The 19,928-nt window shown below is 27.3% G+C and overlaps 2 protein-coding genes across 3 annotated transcripts in view; one reads left to right on the top strand and one right to left on the bottom strand.

Moving 5' to 3' along the window:
- The window catches only part of LOC111030937 (phosphofurin acidic cluster sorting protein 1), a 33,323-nt gene extending 19,056 nt beyond the window's left edge, over positions 1–14,267 (top strand). Inside the window, exons 2-20 of one of the 2 annotated variants that reach the window (XM_022310675.1) lie at positions 757–847; positions 938–1,027; positions 1,099–1,224; positions 1,288–1,426; positions 1,524–1,645; positions 1,743–1,851; positions 1,933–2,100; positions 4,335–4,394; positions 8,508–8,659; positions 8,734–8,916; positions 9,605–9,813; positions 9,975–10,129; positions 10,195–10,399; positions 10,474–10,516; positions 10,945–11,108; positions 11,187–11,410; positions 11,704–11,820; positions 11,883–12,053; positions 13,391–14,267. In XM_022310675.1, the coding sequence (XP_022166367.1) occupies positions 757–847; positions 938–1,027; positions 1,099–1,224; positions 1,288–1,426; positions 1,524–1,645; positions 1,743–1,851; positions 1,933–2,100; positions 4,335–4,394; positions 8,508–8,659; positions 8,734–8,916; positions 9,605–9,813; positions 9,975–10,129; positions 10,195–10,399; positions 10,474–10,516; positions 10,945–11,108; positions 11,187–11,410; positions 11,704–11,820; positions 11,883–12,028 (2,503 nt within the window). In that variant the 3' untranslated portion in view covers positions 12,029–12,053; positions 13,391–14,267. The remainder of the gene's footprint in view (positions 1–756; positions 848–937; positions 1,028–1,098; positions 1,225–1,287; positions 1,427–1,523; positions 1,646–1,742; positions 1,852–1,932; positions 2,101–4,334; positions 4,395–8,507; positions 8,660–8,733; positions 8,917–9,604; positions 9,814–9,974; positions 10,130–10,194; positions 10,400–10,473; positions 10,517–10,944; positions 11,109–11,186; positions 11,411–11,703; positions 11,821–11,882; positions 12,054–13,390) is intronic. The other variant, XM_022310676.1, reaches the window with a different exon arrangement.
- Positions 14,268–16,485: 2,218 nt separating this feature from the next.
- Positions 16,486–19,773, bottom strand: LOC111030938 (28S ribosomal protein S18a, mitochondrial). The gene is made up of 4 exons (XM_022310677.1): positions 19,548–19,773; positions 19,334–19,467; positions 19,152–19,275; positions 16,486–16,771 (listed from the first exon to the last, which is right to left on the bottom strand). The coding sequence occupies exons 1-4, from the start codon at positions 19,657–19,659 to the stop codon at positions 16,593–16,595; spliced, it is 549 nt and encodes a 182-aa protein (XP_022166369.1). The 5' UTR covers positions 19,660–19,773; the 3' UTR covers positions 16,486–16,592.
- Between the last annotated feature and the right edge of the window lie 155 nt (positions 19,774–19,928).

The following is a 19,928-nucleotide window of genomic DNA, read 5'->3' on the forward strand; positions in this document are numbered from 1 at the left end:
ATTATGTTATATATTATCCACATCGAAATCTTATTCTAGTTTCTAATATTTCACATAAGTATCACATCGTCATTAGAAATAGATAATAATTGACTTTAAATTTGCTATTAAGAAATACAAGTAAGTATTTCGTTAGGTAATATGTAGTTAATTTTACAATTTATCAATAACAAATTCATGTGGTATTTATATATTATACTATGTATATAATAATACCTAATATATGGTATGTTAGCGAATGTGAATGACATATAAGACAGGTTATTTTAAAATTTTTTACAATATTATATAAGATAGTTATATGATTATATATTTTCAATTAACTCGTATTTTTGGAAGCAATTTATTATCTGTATAATGTATCTGATAGATTATTGTGTAGTACCTATCAGCTAATAAGTTAACCGCTGTAGTTTATATATTTCAATCCTACTCTAAAACTATTTATAAGCATAAATATTTGTTCAACCATTAATGTATAATAAATGTATTGAAATCGAAGGAAGTAATTCATATGTTAACGATTATTGTTTATATAATTATTTATTTATATCCAAATATAAATGCATTTCTCAGTAATGTGTATAATGTAATCACTAAACAACTTTTCGTTTTTGTTTAATTATTTATAGGTTACCTATAAATAATAAACTTATAGGTATTCAATGTATACAAAAATGTAAGGGTATACTAGAAACTATTCTGTATACAATTATTTTAATCAAACATTTACTCAACTATTTAATTATGTTTTAGGGTATGTTCAATGAATTTAACAAAACTGGTACTAACCAAACCCCTGGGATCAGATATGTCATCTTCGTTAACTATAGCTGTAAAAATGCAAGTGCGTATTATAAATTGAATCAACTATTTTAATTAAAGCAGCAAAACTCAATACATATTTGTTTATTGAATCTAATTGTATAAAATTAAGGGATCAAAGAGAACCTTACGAACAAATGAACTGCCCCTGACAGCAAACGGATCTCTCGAAATAGAATTGCAGTTAAACTTCTGTCTTCAGGTATGTAATTTAATTACTGTTCTAAAACAATAGGGAATCACTACGAGTCTTGAAATGTATTTGTTCCGCAGTATCCACACTTTTTGAAACGAGACGTTAACAAATTACACGTAATGCTTCAACGTCGAAAGAAGTACAAAAACCGTACTATACTTGGTTTCAAAACATTGGCCGAAGGAGTTATTAATATGTCACTTGTAATTATATCAACTAATAAAATATTAACTTTTATACATTTCAAACGTACTATTTTTATATAGGTACTACAAAGACCTCTTGATCTCGAACTAGAACTATTAAGTGATCCTAAAGACCCCAAGTCTCTTATCGGCCGTGTATATATCATGTGCTTAAATAGTCAACCTGTGGATCACGAAGAAGCTACAAAACCTGTTACTGGTAATTAATTTAAAAATAATTAACAAGCAAATTTATTCTGTTCCATAATATATTAAAATGTGTATGTATATTTAATGAATTATTTCAAATTGTGTAGGAAGGGGTCCAGATTATTCTGATGAAGATGAAGAGTTCAGCAGTGGGGAAGAAGCATCAGATTCTGAACCAACTTTGGAAGATAGACGGCGCAAGAAAAATATCGCAACTGGAAATGCAAGAGTAATTTAAACTATTATGTTATTTTTTTGAGATCATAATTTTAATAATAAATTATAGTATAACATTTTAATGCAAATTTGTTCTACTTTATTGACAGCAAAGAAATCTAAAACAAAAATTTATTGCACTTCTGAAAAGGTTCAGAGTTAATGAAGATTTGCATTCATTAGAAAATGATAGAGAGACCATAAGTCAAAAACTGTCAGGTATATTTGATAGATAAATTTAAAAAAATATTTATATTTTATTTGTGTTAGTTCAATGCATGTACATTACTGTTGTTATAGGCGGTGACATGGACCCAGCAGATATTGAAGATCTTTTTGAGGAGCTAGAAGATTTGAGTGACTCTGGGCCTGATTTGGATACATTATCTATTTTATCTACACCTAAACCATCACTACGTCCATTCTTTTCAAGCTCTCGTACAAATATGATACATGAAGGCATCTCAGGTTTGTAGTATAAATTATAACCAAGAGTATCTCAAAACACGGTGTATCCCTTGTTATATATATATATATTTCACAATAAAATATTTTTATTTTTAAAATAATAGTTAGCTAATTTATTTTTTAAATCAACAGTCATATTGTATTTTCAAGTATAAAAAAAGGATTTTATTTTTTTAATCAAGTCTTTTATTTTATTTGTCATATAAATCCATCAACTATTTATATGAGGATGGCCCAAAACAAATAATTGTAAAATTCAGAGTAGAGTGATTTATTTATTTACATAACATAATTTTATTTTGTATGTCTACATAATATAACTAAACTATTTAATATATACCACATTAAAGGTTTGTGTTTCTTGTTATAATATGTATAGACACTCAATGATATAAAATTTGTTATTTGAAGTTGTATGTAATAAAATAGTAAAACACAATTAAAAAGTAAATATTTTTGCAATTGATACAACACAAAAATATAAAACAGTTCAATTATCCTTATATGATAATATAAAGTATGTTTTTCAAATATTTAAATTATTATTTGATATTCATACATATTATCCAAATAACTTCCATTTCACTTCTAGTTTTTCTTACTTAAAGTCATATAACAACTTGCTTATAAAAAAAAAACATTAAATCTGCTGTTAAATAAAAACATTGAATACAAAATATCGAGTTTTGAGGTACTTAAGTCAAAAAGTGTTCCATCTAATATTTTCAACTAATGCCTTTTGGCTTCTTCTAAGATTTGAATAAAACATTATAAGATGACAGAATTCTAAGAATTAAACAATATTTTTAATGATACGGCTTGAAAATCGGTTTTTGTAGATAACCAATTTAATATTTTAACAAAACATGCCAATTTGGATCTGCCGAAATAACCATATGTTTATAATATTTAATTCTTACTCTGAAAAATTAGCATGTGAATGATTCTTCTATTTGTTCGCTATGAACTCGATGTATATTTGCATATATTACTAATGACAATGTGCTAATAAAGACAGCACTGTGTCATTGTATCTAATATTTTTATATATTGAATTAAGTGTGTTTATGTGTCGTATAATAAACCTATTCATTTAATTTATAATTAATAAAAATTTCATATGACCGCAACATTTTGACGAGAAGCTCTAGCGGTATGCTTTGCCAACAATTTGAATGATTTGCGCTTGTTTATCGTTAGCGACTACGAAAACAACTTATATTACAAATGTTGCCTTATATAACCAGCTTTCAGCTCTTTGTGCGCGCTAAGGTATAACAAAACACAAATTGTTGTAGTTTAGAAAAAACGTACTCTTTACACTATTTACGTTTTACACATTTTTAAACTTCACAAATTTAGGAAATACACTGGTATTACACTTTTTTTAAATCTTGATATTATATTTAGTATTTATAATATATATATATATTATATATATACATTTAATACTACGTAAAATACTTCATACTTGTATAGTTGTTGTTTTTGTTGTTATATTATTGATTGCTACTACTTGTATTTTTTTTATAAAATGTACATTAGACAGTGGCGGACGCAGGGAGGGTTTTGGGGGTTCAATCCCCTCCCCCCACCGAAATAAATGGATGGTTAATCTAAAACGTTATAGTTATTTTATCTTCCAATAAATAATTATTTCAAAATAATGGTAATTATTCTTATTTTTTCAACGACCCCCCCCCCTCCCCGAAATTTTTTCCTGTGTCCGCCCCTGACATTTGATTTAATATGTTAATACAGTTCCGTTGATGGGTTGATATTATATAATATATTATACTGTTTTTTATAAATATATAATAGTGGTGGACCAATCTTACTTTTCGTATTCATAGTTTTCTTTGAATTAGACATACATAGCTGGAATCATTTTGTAGCAGTAAAAATATATCTGACAATTTATTAGCTTGAGCGTGTTTTAATAACCCCAACATTTATACAAATATTTTTTATGAATATTAATTTTTATTACTGTGGAATTAATTGGAACATTTAAAACTAAAACAAATAACTTAGTTTAAAAATACAAAGTACCTGTAAACCCATAAAAATAAGTTAAAATAACACAAAATTATGCATTAGGTTGTGTCCATCACTAATAATTATTTTTATTTATTTATATTGTAACAATTGTAACATAATGCTTTTTATCCAAATATTGTTTAAAAAGTAATATTCACTTAAATTATTTTTATATTTTTTCACCCTGTCACTAGGACGGCATTCCCATAAGAAAAGTCACACCACAAGTTTTCCGCCTTACAACAGAACCAAAGGTTAGCACTATGAAAATTCCCGACCAAAATGCAGTTATAAGCACAAAGTATCTTCTTTTGTTGTATTTTCTTTATATCCAATGCACTTAATATTACTAACAATTTCTATATTCTCTTAAGACAACATTTTAACAATGAAATTCCCATTTTAAATACTTAGTAATTTACACATAACAATAATATTATTATATAATAAAATAAATATGTATTATTATTTTCATTTTTTAAACTTGTACATATTTATTATTAGTAGTAATTAGTATATTAAACTCTTTGCATGTGCATGATAAAGAAATGTATATTATAGTGATTATCAACATTCATAATCTCAGTCGATTATTGTGTTTTTTATGAAGTAAGTATATTTATGTTACTAGCCTAAATTTTTTTTTCTTGATGATTTTACCATTTTTTTCTAATCTATAACTCACTTTTAAAATCGAATATTTTTATCAATTTCTACTCTGGTAATATTAATTATGAATATACAATTTTGTTTATAAGTATTTCAAAGTTTTAATGATCATAATAATTGCCCATCAAAATGTTGTGAGATGTTTTCCCCTGTACTTTGCTTTGCTTATCAAACTTGAAATACTCATAAGTTATAAACTTATAAATAACTATTGGGTCATTAATAAATGACCATTCAAATATACTTATAGAAGAAAATGTTTGACTTCAAAAATGATTAAAAATCACAACAAAACAAATTGAAAACACGTATAATTTTCTTAAAAAACATAGTTTAATAATAATAATTTATTATTATTATTATTATTATTATTTATTATTTAGAATAATAAATTGTACATTAAAAAATTACATTATATTTTTAAATACTGTAGATAATACTATTTATAGCTTAACCATTTATTGTATTTTGTAAATATTAGTTTAACAGTTTTTAATTATTATTATTTCAATTTTCTTACAGTATAGATTTTGTGTCTGTGTTGTAATTTTTAATACGTTCATTTTTAATATCACTACAGTCCTTTCCACGAAAACTAGCCCCTAACACAGCCCGTTAGCCATGGGTTCTAAAACTAAACCGGTTATTGCAATCGGGCGCAACACGTATCAACAAACCGTACGTTAAGAAAACCACTGACTTGAAATGGTGGTTAGATTCGTGGCAAGGACTATTCATAATTCGTTTTCATTGTGAGTCCCACGGATAATATAAGAATGAATAGGCCATTCCTATACTAACTAAAACAGAAGTTGCATTCCAGTATGTGGATGAGAGACAAACTGATTTTGATATAGTGCTCTTACTCCAGCAAGGGATCTTATCATTAATTTGATTTGTTCTATAATTGATAAGATCCCTTGAAACCTTAAAATGTTCATTCTCACGTTGCAAATTCGGTGGCCCACCTATTCTTATATAATCTATGGTCCGGAGAGTCAGGCCGAGACCCATTATCCAATCTGGACTAATTTAAATTACAAGAACTACTTAATATATTTTTATTACATTTTCTTCATGAAATCCTGTTGCAAAAGAATATTTGGACCTTTATATTTATCAAACCATATTTTCATAAATCTTAAATATGATATTATATAAAAATATGTTTCTATGATATTTTACATTTGTAATAGTAAAATTGCACAAATTTATAAGTATATTAACATTAATTTTGTCAAAAATCAATAGTTTATCTTAAATCTACAAGAGAATCTACAATCTACAATATCTACTATAGTACATATTACATACATAAATCAACCAAGTCTGCAAGACTTCATACATCACTATTTTCCCTTAATGGCTATGCCCTTCCGGTCGGTCAACTTCTCTCGATGCTGAAATGCTAAATTTTCCCCCGTATGTACGCCCAAACCATCCCAATGATGTTTTTCTCTCTAATACTCCACTCAACATTCAGTTCCTTTTATCATTGCCACCTCACATGTTTGTAATAATGTATTTTATTCTTAAGATTATTTTCGTCACACAAATTCCTTAGCATTCTTCCTTTTTACCCGCCAAGACTTTACTCTACATTTCTACTCGTATCTTTCGATAATTTACTTACAACAGTGCCGGACTAATGACGCCATTTCTCAATCCAATTCACCACTTTTTGGCCAAGTCTACAGTCTACAGGCTGTTTCATTATTTGCGACACAGTCGGTTTGTGAAACTTGTCTTGTGGACGAGGGTATTTATAAGGTTTTTTCGCCACATGTTCATAATTTTAAAACTACCAATAAACTGTCATCTACCGTTAATAGTTTGTTTATTAATTTGATACGTTTAAAAAACATTAGAATCAGCATAGGCAGTATTAAATTGTTTAATCGATACCTACCTATAATTAATCCAAAACAGTTTTGAAACTTTTAATAGGTTCTTAAAACCATCGTCGTTGCACCTGTTAGTCGTTAGTGCCTTAATGTTATTTCGACTTTTCTGGGAACACAATTTTGATTTCACGACATTGAGAATCATAAACAAACGTGTTAATTTCATAATGAATGAATGCTATGTCGAACGCACACAAACAAAAACAATTACCCGGAGCTTGAAATGGCGCTGGATTCGGTCTATGGTGTTTTTTTCTTAGAACAGTTAGCCGGCGCGATAATAATAAATAATCATATAAGCTCTACGCACGAACAATAAATTCTAATTAAATCAAGCACATATAAATTGTAGTCGCGTAATAAGAGCGTTTATTTCACACTTCATCTGTATGGGTAAATTTGAATAGCACAATAAATTAACTCTACGTTATTGTGGAAACGAATTCCGATAATAAAAAATAAAAACATTTATTTTTAATTAACGCGGGAGTGTCGAACACACAATTGCGGCTGTTGCGGGAGACAAACTTTCGAGGCCATATAACAAAATCGCCCATAACTTAGAAGAGGGAAGGCATCAGAGCATCCCAGAGTTCAAAATTTAACACCCTCCGTAAATACGAGATTAGGTTTTTGAATTTTAACTGTCATACTGCAATTGGCCGTAATGTTTGTTGCTGAAGACATTTTTATTTCGTTTCGAAAATAATAATTGTATTGTTGTCTTGGAGTTGGCACAATAATATTTACATTATGTGTGCCTACATCATGTTTATTGTTAAAGCAAACAATTAACCTTTCTAAAAAAAAAAAAATAAAACCCATTTTCATATATTAAAAATTTAATTCGATAACATTGCTCACAATTTCGCCGTTCTTTTTATTTAAAACCGTGTACACTTATTTCGTATTTTTTAATTTTACTAAAATTAAATCTGAAAATGTTTATAGCAATTCAGTTGTCAATTTTTTAACACGATTTCATGTGATAGAACGTTACCGTTCTATATAGCACTATATAGGTATGTATTTGTGTTTGTTTTATTATACTTTTATATTTATTCAATAGTAAAAGTGTAAAATGACCGTTTACTGTGATAAAATTATCAAATGTATAACATGCAGAGCCGCAATTACCAGTGCTAGACGTGTGAGATGGGTTGAAAAATATGGTGAGGCCCTGCCAAACTAACATAACACATTATATTTAGCCATTTAGGAACTCAATTTGAAGCTTACTTGCCTTTCAGACTACAGTCTTAATTTATGAAATTCAGCCTGAGACAGCCCAGCAATTCTAGGTGACACTATTAACATGACCATCTGTTAAAATGTTACCATTTATCATAATTCTATACTGATACTGTAATATATCCAAATTCATTACGTTATATGTTTTATTCTTGTAATTAAAATACAACCCGGGGATTTTTACCTAAAGAACGATACCTATTCCTAGTCTTAAAAACTACTTAGTAATAAGAATTAAAATTAGATTTTAGTATTATTTAACTTAACATAGTTTTTAACAAACCCCATATTTTAATGTTATTGTTATAATAAATATTATTTGAAAATCTTTAACTGCTATAATTATTTTCAGTTAGCATGTTCAATATTTTCTTCACGCTTAATTAATTTGTATCATGATTTTGCTAACAATTTGCCAAATTAATAAAACAAATATTGGCTGGGGAAGATATATTGTATGCTTACAAAACCCAACAGATTCTCAAAAAAAATATATGTATATTATACTCATCAATATGTGTATATATTTATTTAATGACATAGGTGTGCCAACCGTAGAACGTAACATTGAAAGATTTAGTGACGAAAGTTCAAAAAAGGCTGATTCTGATTCGTATTTGGACACATGGACGGACAGTGACCCTACTCCGATGAATTCATCACCTCCGAAAATGGGCAACAATGACGATAAAAAGGTTTTATATATTGTATATTTTAGAACTGGCAATTGGTGCATTTTAATGCTAATGATGTACATTGTGTTATAAAGGAAACTCCTGGCACGGTAGAAAAGGAAAAAGAAAAAAAATCAAGAATTTTCACAAGGGACCGTACTTCATCGTCGAATAAGTATAAGAAGTCTCCAATGCCGAAGCAGATAAATGACAATGATCGTACAAATGCAGGGACTGGTACTGGAGGTTCAGGAGAAAATGTAGTCTCCATGGTTGAGGTATATCACTACCTAAATATATTTAATCAAATAGTTCAAGTTTAAATTTTAATAAAAATGTACCATTTGTCTAGACATTTAACTAAACAACCTAATTAGTCGTTTTAGTGGCTTACTAAATGTGAATTACCTTTACGAGTTCCAACTTCCAATCTTCTAACTATATGACAATAATAAATAACTAATTAGTATGTCTCAGAAAATATCTACTACATATAAAATTGTAATTATTATGTTTCAATTGAAAAAGAAAATTGCAGTTATAATATTACACTAGGTTCTAATCTTTATCAAACATTGGATACTTGAAAACAAAATTAGATATACTTAAACATTTATTTAAAATAATAGTTTAGAAAATACCATTATTGAATAAAATATATACATATTCAATTGTCAAGGTTCAATAAAACCTCAATATCAGGTAGGATATAATGTCATGGATGTTATAAAAAAAAAAAAAATGTTTATAAAAAAATGTCACCAACAATAACTTCCAGCAATAGCTGGAATACATAAATTAATTAATTATTACACATTTTATTCTCAGATTAAAATCTCTTATAATCCCAACCAAACATAATTATAGTAGTTATAGTTGATTCAAAATTAATATTAAATGAAACCTTTCTGTAATTTATATTGTATGTATGCTTAACTTACTAAATTTATGTTTTTATACATGCAGCCTAGAAAAGCATTGATGGAACAACTGTCCAAAGTGTTACCTCCCGAAGATAAAATGCCTGAAGTATTATGTTTAATACACTATGCAGATCCATTGGGTTGTCAGCTTGCATCCAAACTGCAGAATTACCAATTCAAAGTTATCACACCAGCTGGATTAGCCGACGTGCGTGCTACTTTTGTGTGCATTATTAATAAGATACAGAAATAGTAAGTCTAATACTCAAATATACAAAAATTAATTCCTAAGAACTGTAGCTAACAATTTGTTATGTATTACATATTTTGTGACACCTTGTTCAACTTCGTGTCTACCAAAAATAATAATAATAATATATATATTATTTTTTTTATTATTATTATTATTTTAGCTGTAATTCTAACCCCAAACCCCCGAGTCAAATGAAGATATTGCTTGCTGGTTCTGATAGCTTTGTAAACTATGTATTACGACAGTATGTAGAACAGTTATCATTCAAGCCACCTGACTGGATGAATTATATTAAATTTTATATTATACCATTAGGTAATACACATAAATAATAAAGTTTGTGTATGTATAAGTAATGTCAATACAATTATAATATGCAGGAATTAACACTCTCTCAAGATACTTGGGTACAGTCGACAGTTATTATGGTACAACATTTCTGTTCAAAGAAGATTACTGGAAAGAACAATTGGAATGTGGGGATGGAACAGATATAATAGTCAAAATCCAAAATTACATCATGGAAGCCTCTAATACAATCCAATTGCAGATTGCTGAAGCAATGCTATCATATAAAGAAAAAAGGTATATTAATTATATTATGAAAATTCGACACAAACTATACCTGTATGTTATATATATTTAATTTACTTTTACAGTTCTGATGATGAAGCCTTACAAACATTCATACCATTTGTCAATGTAAGTTAACATTAAATTTGTTTTTGAAAATTGGAGAGAAATCTAGAAGTTCTAGACTTAAAGTTGACGAATAATTTTTAAATAATATTTGAAGTACTTCATATAAATAAAAATAATAACTTAATTGTTTTTATTGTAATTAAAAAAAAAATTGTTATTATTAAACATATACTTACACTCTGTTCAATGAGAGAATGCGCTACTGGCCGACTAAAATCGGTTCTTCTGTGCATCCCCACAAGATACTCTGTTATAGGGAAACCGGTCTTGATAGTAGAGGACTCACAGATATGGTGCGTTCTCTCGTTGAGTAGAGTATATTTATTTATATATTTATATATTTTCTCTTAAATAAAAATAATTTTTGATTTTAACTTACTAAATTTGTATTTACCTTGTAAACTTATTACAACCGTATCATTTGATAGGATGTGAGAATTTGCTCTGGGGATGCGGCATCAGGTTCAAATGATACTGATGATCAATGTTCAATCATCATTGATCGTAAGTCCATTTTAGACAAGACTACACCGCCCAATTCACCCAATATTGGAATGCAATACTTGCCTCCACCCACAAAGCAAGTTAATTGGTAAAATACTTAAAATAATTATTAAAATACTTGATAACCTTAAATACTTTTGTTATCTAACAATTTTGTTACCAACAGGGAGTTATGTGAGCCCTTAGAATTACAACTCGACTATTGGTTGGTGCCAAATACTAACAAGGAAGTTACTACTAGAGGCAATGAACCAAGCAGTAAGAGAGTGGATACCAAATTCACATTAAAGACTGGTTTTAAGAGTTTACATATCTCAAGACTGTTTCTGACCAATGAAGAACCACTAGCATTTTTTACTGTGAGCTATATTAAGGAAAAAAAACAAAAAAGTAAGCAAATTATCTATACACACAGCTATAATAATTTGTATTCAATACTAATATTATTGACAAAATTATGTAGCTGTACCATTTAAGTCTTGAGGATTCATTAATTGTTTGATTTAGTAACTTTCTTTGTATCACACATTTTAAAATTTCACAGTTGTTTGGGCTGTCAGAAATTATTTTGGTCAACTAGACTTATATTCTTTATATTTTACTTCATCCATGATAAATAAAATGTTAAATCTTATATTATGTTTGCTGTACCTTTTCTACAACTGTTGTTTATGTAAATTTAGTTATGCGATTGGGAAAAAAGAAAGAAAAAGAAAAAGACTTAGATCCCAAGAATCAAGTAATTGACAGTGTTTTAAGATTAATCTGCTCACCGAAAACTCAACATTTCCCACTCACAAGTAACTCACTCTTACAAGTTGTATACTTGTTTGTGATATTTATCTTATGTTTAAACTTCTAGTAACTATTGATGGATATGAATGGAGTGGTGTGAAGTTTTTCCAATTATCATCACAGTGGCAAACACACATCAAACATTTTCCAGTTGCAGTTTACTCATTAGATTATCAACCGGCAAGTCTACCGCACTTAAACCATGGACTTTAAATTGCCGCAATGATCTAAAACTCCGGTAATTACATTACTGTTACACTCAATATCCAAACTTGTATGGCTTCACCAGTTGAGCCAGTTAAGGTTTGAGCGAAACAGCAGAAAATTAGCAAATAGTCTCTCCCCTAGTTTGCAATACCACATACACACACACTAAATAAAGAGTATAAGCTGTATTATTTATAGCAAGGTACTTAATAAATAATACAATAGCTCGTTGTAACTTGTAAATAATTGTTTTAACAATAAAAATATAAATTATTTACTTAAATTCCATTAATCAAATTGTAATTGATATTGCATGTATTGATTTAGTTAGCTCTTTTTAGTTATTTTAATTTTATAAAATTAGATTCTACTTTTTAATTTTTATCATAAAATATGATTTGAAACTCATATAAACCTTTTATAAACAATTTTGTACAGGCAACTATAAAATTCCTGAATGTGGATCATAGTACTGTGTAAATACTGCGTAGTGAAAGATCATTACTTATTAGTTATTACTTATGTACTGACTGGTGTCAGTAAATGTGTGGCTGTAAGAAGGGGATTTGTTCTTCACAAAAACACATGTTTACAACTTGATGTGTCCCATATTATTTCACTGCTCAATTTTCATTTCATCATACCAATCCCCTCCAATGATTTGATTTTTAGATAAAAAAACAGATTTGGACATTTATATGTTTATTTGGATCCTACGAATAATTTTTTCCATTTAATTAACTGAAGAAGCTGTTTAATGTGCAAAACTCCTCTTTAGGTAAAAAATTTTGTACATTTTGTACATTTTTAAATTTAATGTCATATATTGATAGGTTGAATGTCCAAATTTGATCAAAAGTTTTTAGTAAGGTCTTAAGAAGATAAAACAAGGAATTCAAACTTGTGTTCATGTTAAATATATATTTACCGTAATAAAATGGATACATCAATGAATCAATGTTTAGAACCGTTGTGCCTTTGATCAATGAATTTCACTATTAAACTAGTCCATGTATACAATACACTTGAAGAGAAAATGTATTCATTTTTATAATCATGTTTTACCTAATAAAACTGAGCTTGTATAATTTACTCTGAAAATGTAATTAATTTTGAATTATTAAATTATTTTGTATACATCTTAAGCATGCCGTGATCAAATGCTCTTTTACCAAACAATAATATTATATACTCTACTTGCAGACTTAATAAAATACTGCTTTAATATTTGTTTACTAAATAATTTTTTGAAAAAACCAAAAGCAAGTTAAAAGAAATTAACCTTACGAATTGTTATATGTAGTAGATACTACAAATCAGTACATTTACAATTAATTTAATAAAAAATATGTATTTTTTTTGTTTCAGTTTTCTTAAACCTAACTTTTAAATTAAATAAAAACAGACCAACCTTACATAAAATGCAGTGGTTAAATATTATTATCTAATAGGAATTTCCATTTATTTTATAAACTGATTTATATATTATTCGTAAATATATAAAGAAACCATTGAACCCTCGTAATTATTGTAAACCCTTATATCCAATGTTTTTATTATTGTAACCAAAGACTACACGTTTTATTATTCTAATTATTGTACCTAATTATCTTACTACTATTTATGTGTGATTTTTATTTAATTGTGATTTTATAAGTTTAACTACCAAGACTTTTTTTTATGAAAACAATTTTTATAATGTAATACTACTATTAAAATCATTTGGAACATTTGAAGTAATGCTTAATAATTCAAGTCAATATTATTATTATTGAAATATCAATATCAATAGACTTAAGGAATATTACTATAATTATTTTATTCTTATTATATTGCTATAGCTATTATAATTATTATCATACTACTACTACTATTATTATCATTATTATTATTAGCATTTTATTATTATTATTACCTACCTAGTAGATATCAATACATCACAATAACCAATGCCAAATTATATGACCAATGGTTAGGAGACACTACGCATCGACATTGTTTTAGAGTCCCAACCACTGCAATTTGGATGTGACGGATAGCAGAATTGTAATGAACAATGTAATCGAATCGAATCTCATGAACATATTAACTGCCTTATTTAACCTGCAAGGCTTTATTTTATTTCTTTTTTCTTAGCTCGTAATCAATAATACACTACCATTTAAGGGTTAAAAATCAAACTACAAAATAAATGTTATTATTGACTATTGTAATAAAAAAAATAAATGTGTGTGATACTGTTCAATTAGTGTCAATATTTTCTTCAGAAGCACAATAACTGGTGTATTGTGTTTATTTTTAAGATATGAGTCCTAAATCAGTAGTAGTGTAATAATGTCATGTATATTACAGGTGTATTAACAATATATTAGGGTAGTCGATCTTTAAAAAGTGTTGTAATTTATCATTGTACTTTTTTGTAATACTTTAAACCATAACAGTGGTCTGTAAACTGTAATTGACTTAATTAATATGATCTACCAAAGAGTAAACACATTTGTTGGCTGCCCTTAACAGACTTTTTTGTACTTTACTCCATAAAAATGTGTTTGATATTTCAATTTGAAATTTGCTTACATAATTCTTATTGTTGCTATATATATATAATGTAGGCAGTGTGGTTACACATTTGGACCCATGAATCTGGCACAGTCCAAAAAAATACTTTTACGTTGTCTCTCCCTTGCTTTTATTCCATAAAAAATGGAGAAAGAGAGCAATCTCCATTTTTCATGCTTCATTTTTTTTTGAGAGGATATAACTAGTAACTAGTATATATTGGGTATATGGCAAACCCTAACAGTATATTCAAGCACAAAATAAATAAGTCATTTTTTGATACTAAAAAAAATTAGAACTTGCGAAGTCTATGTTATAAATAAAATAAACTTAAATTAATTAATCTGAAAATTATTAGTAAAAGCCATAGTCTTATATCTTGACTTGGAATTAAATTTAATTAGATATACGTAAATGATAATGTTGACAAGCTTTTTAGAGTTTAATAATATAAAAAAAACTACAATATTGTACACACACTGTTCTATAAATCTGTAAATGGGATTAGAATACAGGAGAATGGACACTAGTAGGATTTCTCAATGATTTTATAATACTAAATAATATAATAATAATAAACAAGAAATGGATGTAATAATATTATTTGCGCACATTCTTTTAATGCGAACAATTGTTAAATTTATCACTGCTACACTACTTATGCTTTGCAATCTGTGTTAGCAACAAAAAATACATTTTTTTTTTTAATTTGAATTTTGAGATCTATATTATCTAATTTTGTAAGTTTAATACAATGAGAGCCAGGGTTTCCTAAAATTGTACTATTACTGGAAAATGATAATATTATGAAATACAGAAATGTAATAGTACGTTTGGATCACTGGAAGGGTTAAATATATCCAAAAATAAATGTTGAAGTTTTATTATTAGTGAGGGCGCAAAATTATACTTTTGTCTCCTGAATACTATTTGTGTTAGTTTTTCTCCTCTTCTTCACTATACTTTATACAAATATGAAAATATATTATGTGTTTAATATTAATATACAAAATTTTTTATTTATTTATTATTTAGCTTATTATTCTATTTTTATCTTATACATGGTCATTGGTATTCCCAAAAATGTTGTTATTCATGTCTTAAACTAAAAAAACAATATTATACATTTAAATGTAAAACAACAAAAAATGTGAATAGATAGATGTGTCTATAGATGTTATTTTATGACTATGCCTAATTAATTAAATAAATTTAAGTTTGAAATACAGTAAATATATTAATATTTGATATGTGAATGATTATCAGAAATCAGACATAATATATTAGGCCTTTTGTAAAAAAAACAATGCGCAACTACTCTTGTTTCAGATAATAGACCGCCAGCTTGAAGTTTAATGTAATAATGTCCAATAAGATAATTTTATGGCTATAACTTTTTTAATAATTAGCCCAATTTTCATAATTTCTATGATAAAAAATCAATTTCATTATTAACGATTATTATAAAGGACATTGAAACAAATTTAATATATTACGCATAACATGGTTTAAAGTATTTGCAATTGATTGAGTATAAGTAAAAACTTACACTAATACTTTAAAATTAAATGTCATACAATTATTTTAATAAAATTATGATTAAGACTACTACTGACAATTGAAAATTATAAATACAACCCGGTTACATTCATTCCTCTGATTAAATTAAAAACATCTCAATTTATGAAAGCTCAAACAGACATGTCAGTATTCTCAGTTTGATTTAACAATAATAATAAATACATTTTAAGTTGCATGAGTTATACATCATTAATGTACCATGGCTTAAAGAAGAAGATAATTTTAACTATAACTATATAAATATGAATCACTAAGTATGAGAACAATGTTATAACACATTTCAACCAGTAAATAAGGGCATTTTAGTCATTTTCAACACAATATCTTAGTTAAATAGTTTCATATATATTACAAATATTTTGTTTTAACAAGAAAAAAAGTACAGAATACCTACTCTTTAGTTTCAATATTGTTGATTATTACCAATTTATTAATTTTCTGAATTTCTTGATTTCATGTAGTCAAGTATAATGTTTTCCTTGATTGTTTTGAAATGACTCTCGTACACTTTAATAGTGGATTCATCAAAGTATGTATTGTATTTTTTCCATAACTTTCTTTTAGTTGTATCCTTTTTGCTATTTGCTGGAGCTAAATTACACATTAAACCTACAAACATTTTGAATAATATTTAAACATTAGGCATATTATTGTCAGACTAAAAATAATTACAATATTTAACAATATAAGTTCATTTCAGTTATCGCATATATAGTTTAAAACAGACTATAATACATATTATATTAGAACTAAATTTAATTAAGTTATTTCCTGGATTTAACTAGTAGCAGTGTTTGAAAATAATGCGTTTACATTCATATTTAGTGAATGTCACTCATTTCTCATAAATATAGTGTTATGAGAACTTGAACCTTTTAAGATAGTTCAAACTAAATTAATTTTAAATTTGTATACATAAAGTGAATTAATCTATAAAAAAAATAAAAAAAATTTAATAATTGGTGATCAACCACTATTTATTTAAGTTTTTCTTTTTTATTGTTAGATGCAATATAATAACAAATTGTACAATAATATTCTTCTTTTATTATTTTCTTATCAGAAAATTCAATGATTTTTTTCAGTAAAGCCTAAAAGTGTGGTATTCATGTAGTATGCGTGACCTACCGAACCGATAATTAATTTAAAAACAGTCGAATTAGGTTATTTTATTATTACAGATTACATTTCAAATTAGTCAATAAAATATCAGTAAAAAAAAAAATTATAAACAAAAAAGCATAAAATTATTTTATCATAAATTATGTTTGGCAATAAAAATTTTGTACGTCACTTGTAAATTTTAAAAAAATTGTATATTTCGGATTAACGACAGAACACGTACTGACAGTATTATCAATTTATAATGTTAGAATGACAAAATATCTATTGGTAAAAACCAGTGAATATAATATTTATATAATACAATCATAAAGATACGCAAGCATAGGTTGTCTATACTTAAAATATAGATAATCGTCTTGGTAGGTCACATACTAAACCTGTTAATACAGATAGGTTACATACTAAAATCGACTTTTCATCAGTAGATCACATACTTAACTAATACCAAGTGTGTTTAAGATAAATCACGTGATCAGCCGATATTTATATTACTAATTTTTAATTTTAATAGGATCGACCTATATTCCTCAAAAGACCTCAGCTAAAATAGTACATCATACAAAATTCCAGCGCTCAGATTTATAAGTATAACACCTGAATAGGATACTCGTCTAATGTGCTACCTACTGCTACTTCGGTGGTGTAGTATGCTACCTACCGTAAAATAATACCTACCAAAATTGTTTACTGATTATTAACAAATTAACAACAATATTAATAAATAATTACTACTATAATTATTACTAAATAATTTATTAATTTACCGCTGTCAAGTACTTTATAATATTTCAATACGTCATTATAAAATATTATACATTATATACTATTCTTACATCATTCCAGAAAACTTCTAATAAATCGTTTTATGTATTAATGGACCATATTATCTAACAGTAAGTTATCATGGGTCTTGGTGGATCAGATATCATAATGGCTATTAAGATATAATTTTGTACAACTGCTATAATATGTTATTTATCTTAATGACTCAAATGTACTCTCCTGTAATAAAATGAAATAAAATAAAAATAACTACGGTAGGTAGCATACTACACGCATACAGTTTTTGGTAGATACCATTTTATGGTAGGTAGCATATTAGACAAGTACACTGAATAGTACCCACCTTAAGACAATTTCTATAGTAGTTATAAATAAATCTAATAATAAAGAAATTATGCTGAGAAACATGTAGGTTGTAATGCAAATGCCAGTTACCTCCAAGTTTTTCACTAAGACTGCATATATTCATATATTACATAATTACACATTATACCCCACTGATACTTAGATTCTAAATGGAAATGCACTTAATAACTAAAACTTCAAAAAAGGGCTAAGTTCAATTTTGAAATGTTAACCATTTTTGCTTGAATTATTTAGAACATTTACTTTTTTGTTTTTATGTGTCTAATTTCTATTTGAAAAGAACTAAAAATAGAAATTATTTTTCTAAATTTTAAATACATAATTAAATGAACAGGTATATTTTTTAGTTGATTTAAATATGAATGAGTTCCTTTTAAAACATAAAAAATATAAATTCCGTTTTGAAATGAACTTATCAAACACTAGGCAAGACTTAATATTAGGAAGAAAAAAAATAATAAGCAGAAATGGTACTTGTTTAGGTCAATAAAAATAAATAGTATAGTATTTAATATAAAATTTTAATATTTATTGAATCAAGATTTTAGTAACCTGCATTTAAAACATTTATATAATTTTCTAGCTTAAATTTCTCAGGCTATGATTCAAATAATTACTACCAACTTTAATTACATGCAAGTAGTACTATCTATACTTGGTTTAGTATATAAAAATAATTGAGAAGTATTCATCAACATAACTAGACAGAAATTACCTGCTTTATGCGCCATAGACACCAATTTAGACATTCTTTTCTGCTGGGTTTTACAGAGGCCAGTAATTCGTTGAGGCATCATACAACCGTCAGGTCGTACAAATTGACTAAGAATCAATACATCCTACAACAAAATAATGAGTTGAAATTGACTTGAACACATCATTCATACAATAGTATACCGTGTGTTTGACGTTCAAGCCGAGATTGCACAACGAACAGCATTCGCTGTTATTCGGAATGAGGTGGTCTTTTCTAGGAGATGGCACGAAAGCTCCTTCAATAATCAACTTGCCACCAACCTTGTTCGTGTGGACTAGACGTTTCAACAAGAACAGCACATTAAATACACTAACATCAATGGTGCGTAGCACAAAACGCAGTTGTACTACTTACTTTCCTTTAGTTTCATTGGCGCCGATGCATGCAAACCGATGCTGGGCACGAAGAACTTCAGGGACACTTTGCTCGTGCCCAATAGAATGCCCGACACTGGTATTTTGAACATTTTGTTAGTTATAAAATGTATTTAAAACGTGAAGAGTTTTTAATCGAAGCAACAATGAAACTTGCTATTTCTTCACGGGGCCGGGCTGAGATAAAATGCGAAACGCGATTCGAGTTTTGATTACAAACTGATAATAGAGTGATTAAAACATTTAAAACTGATACCACAGAGTATTTTATTTATTTTTATTTATTTTATTTTATTTATTATATATTCTGTGCTGATACCACAGTTCTATATTGATTGCCTTTCCCTGTCGGTCACGGTTT

The sequence above is a fragment of the Myzus persicae genome, unplaced genomic scaffold, assembly GCF_001856785.1.
Source record: "Myzus persicae strain clone G006 unplaced genomic scaffold, MPER_G0061.0, whole genome shotgun sequence".
Taxonomy (NCBI): Eukaryota; Metazoa; Arthropoda; class Insecta; order Hemiptera; family Aphididae; genus Myzus; species Myzus persicae.

Coding starts and splice junctions, on each gene's coding strand:
- LOC111030938 (XM_022310677.1), bottom strand. CDS start 19,659: ATGTTCAAAATACCAGTGTCGGGCATTCTATTGGGCACGAGCAAAGTG. Junction 19,276..19,333: donor GCTTGAACGTCAAACACACG/GTATACTATTGT, acceptor ATTTTGTTGTAG/GATGTATTGATTCTTAGTCA. Junction 16,772..19,151: donor GTCTATGGCGCATAAAGCAG/GTAATTTCTGTC, acceptor AAATGTTTGTAG/GTTTAATGTGTAATTTAGCT.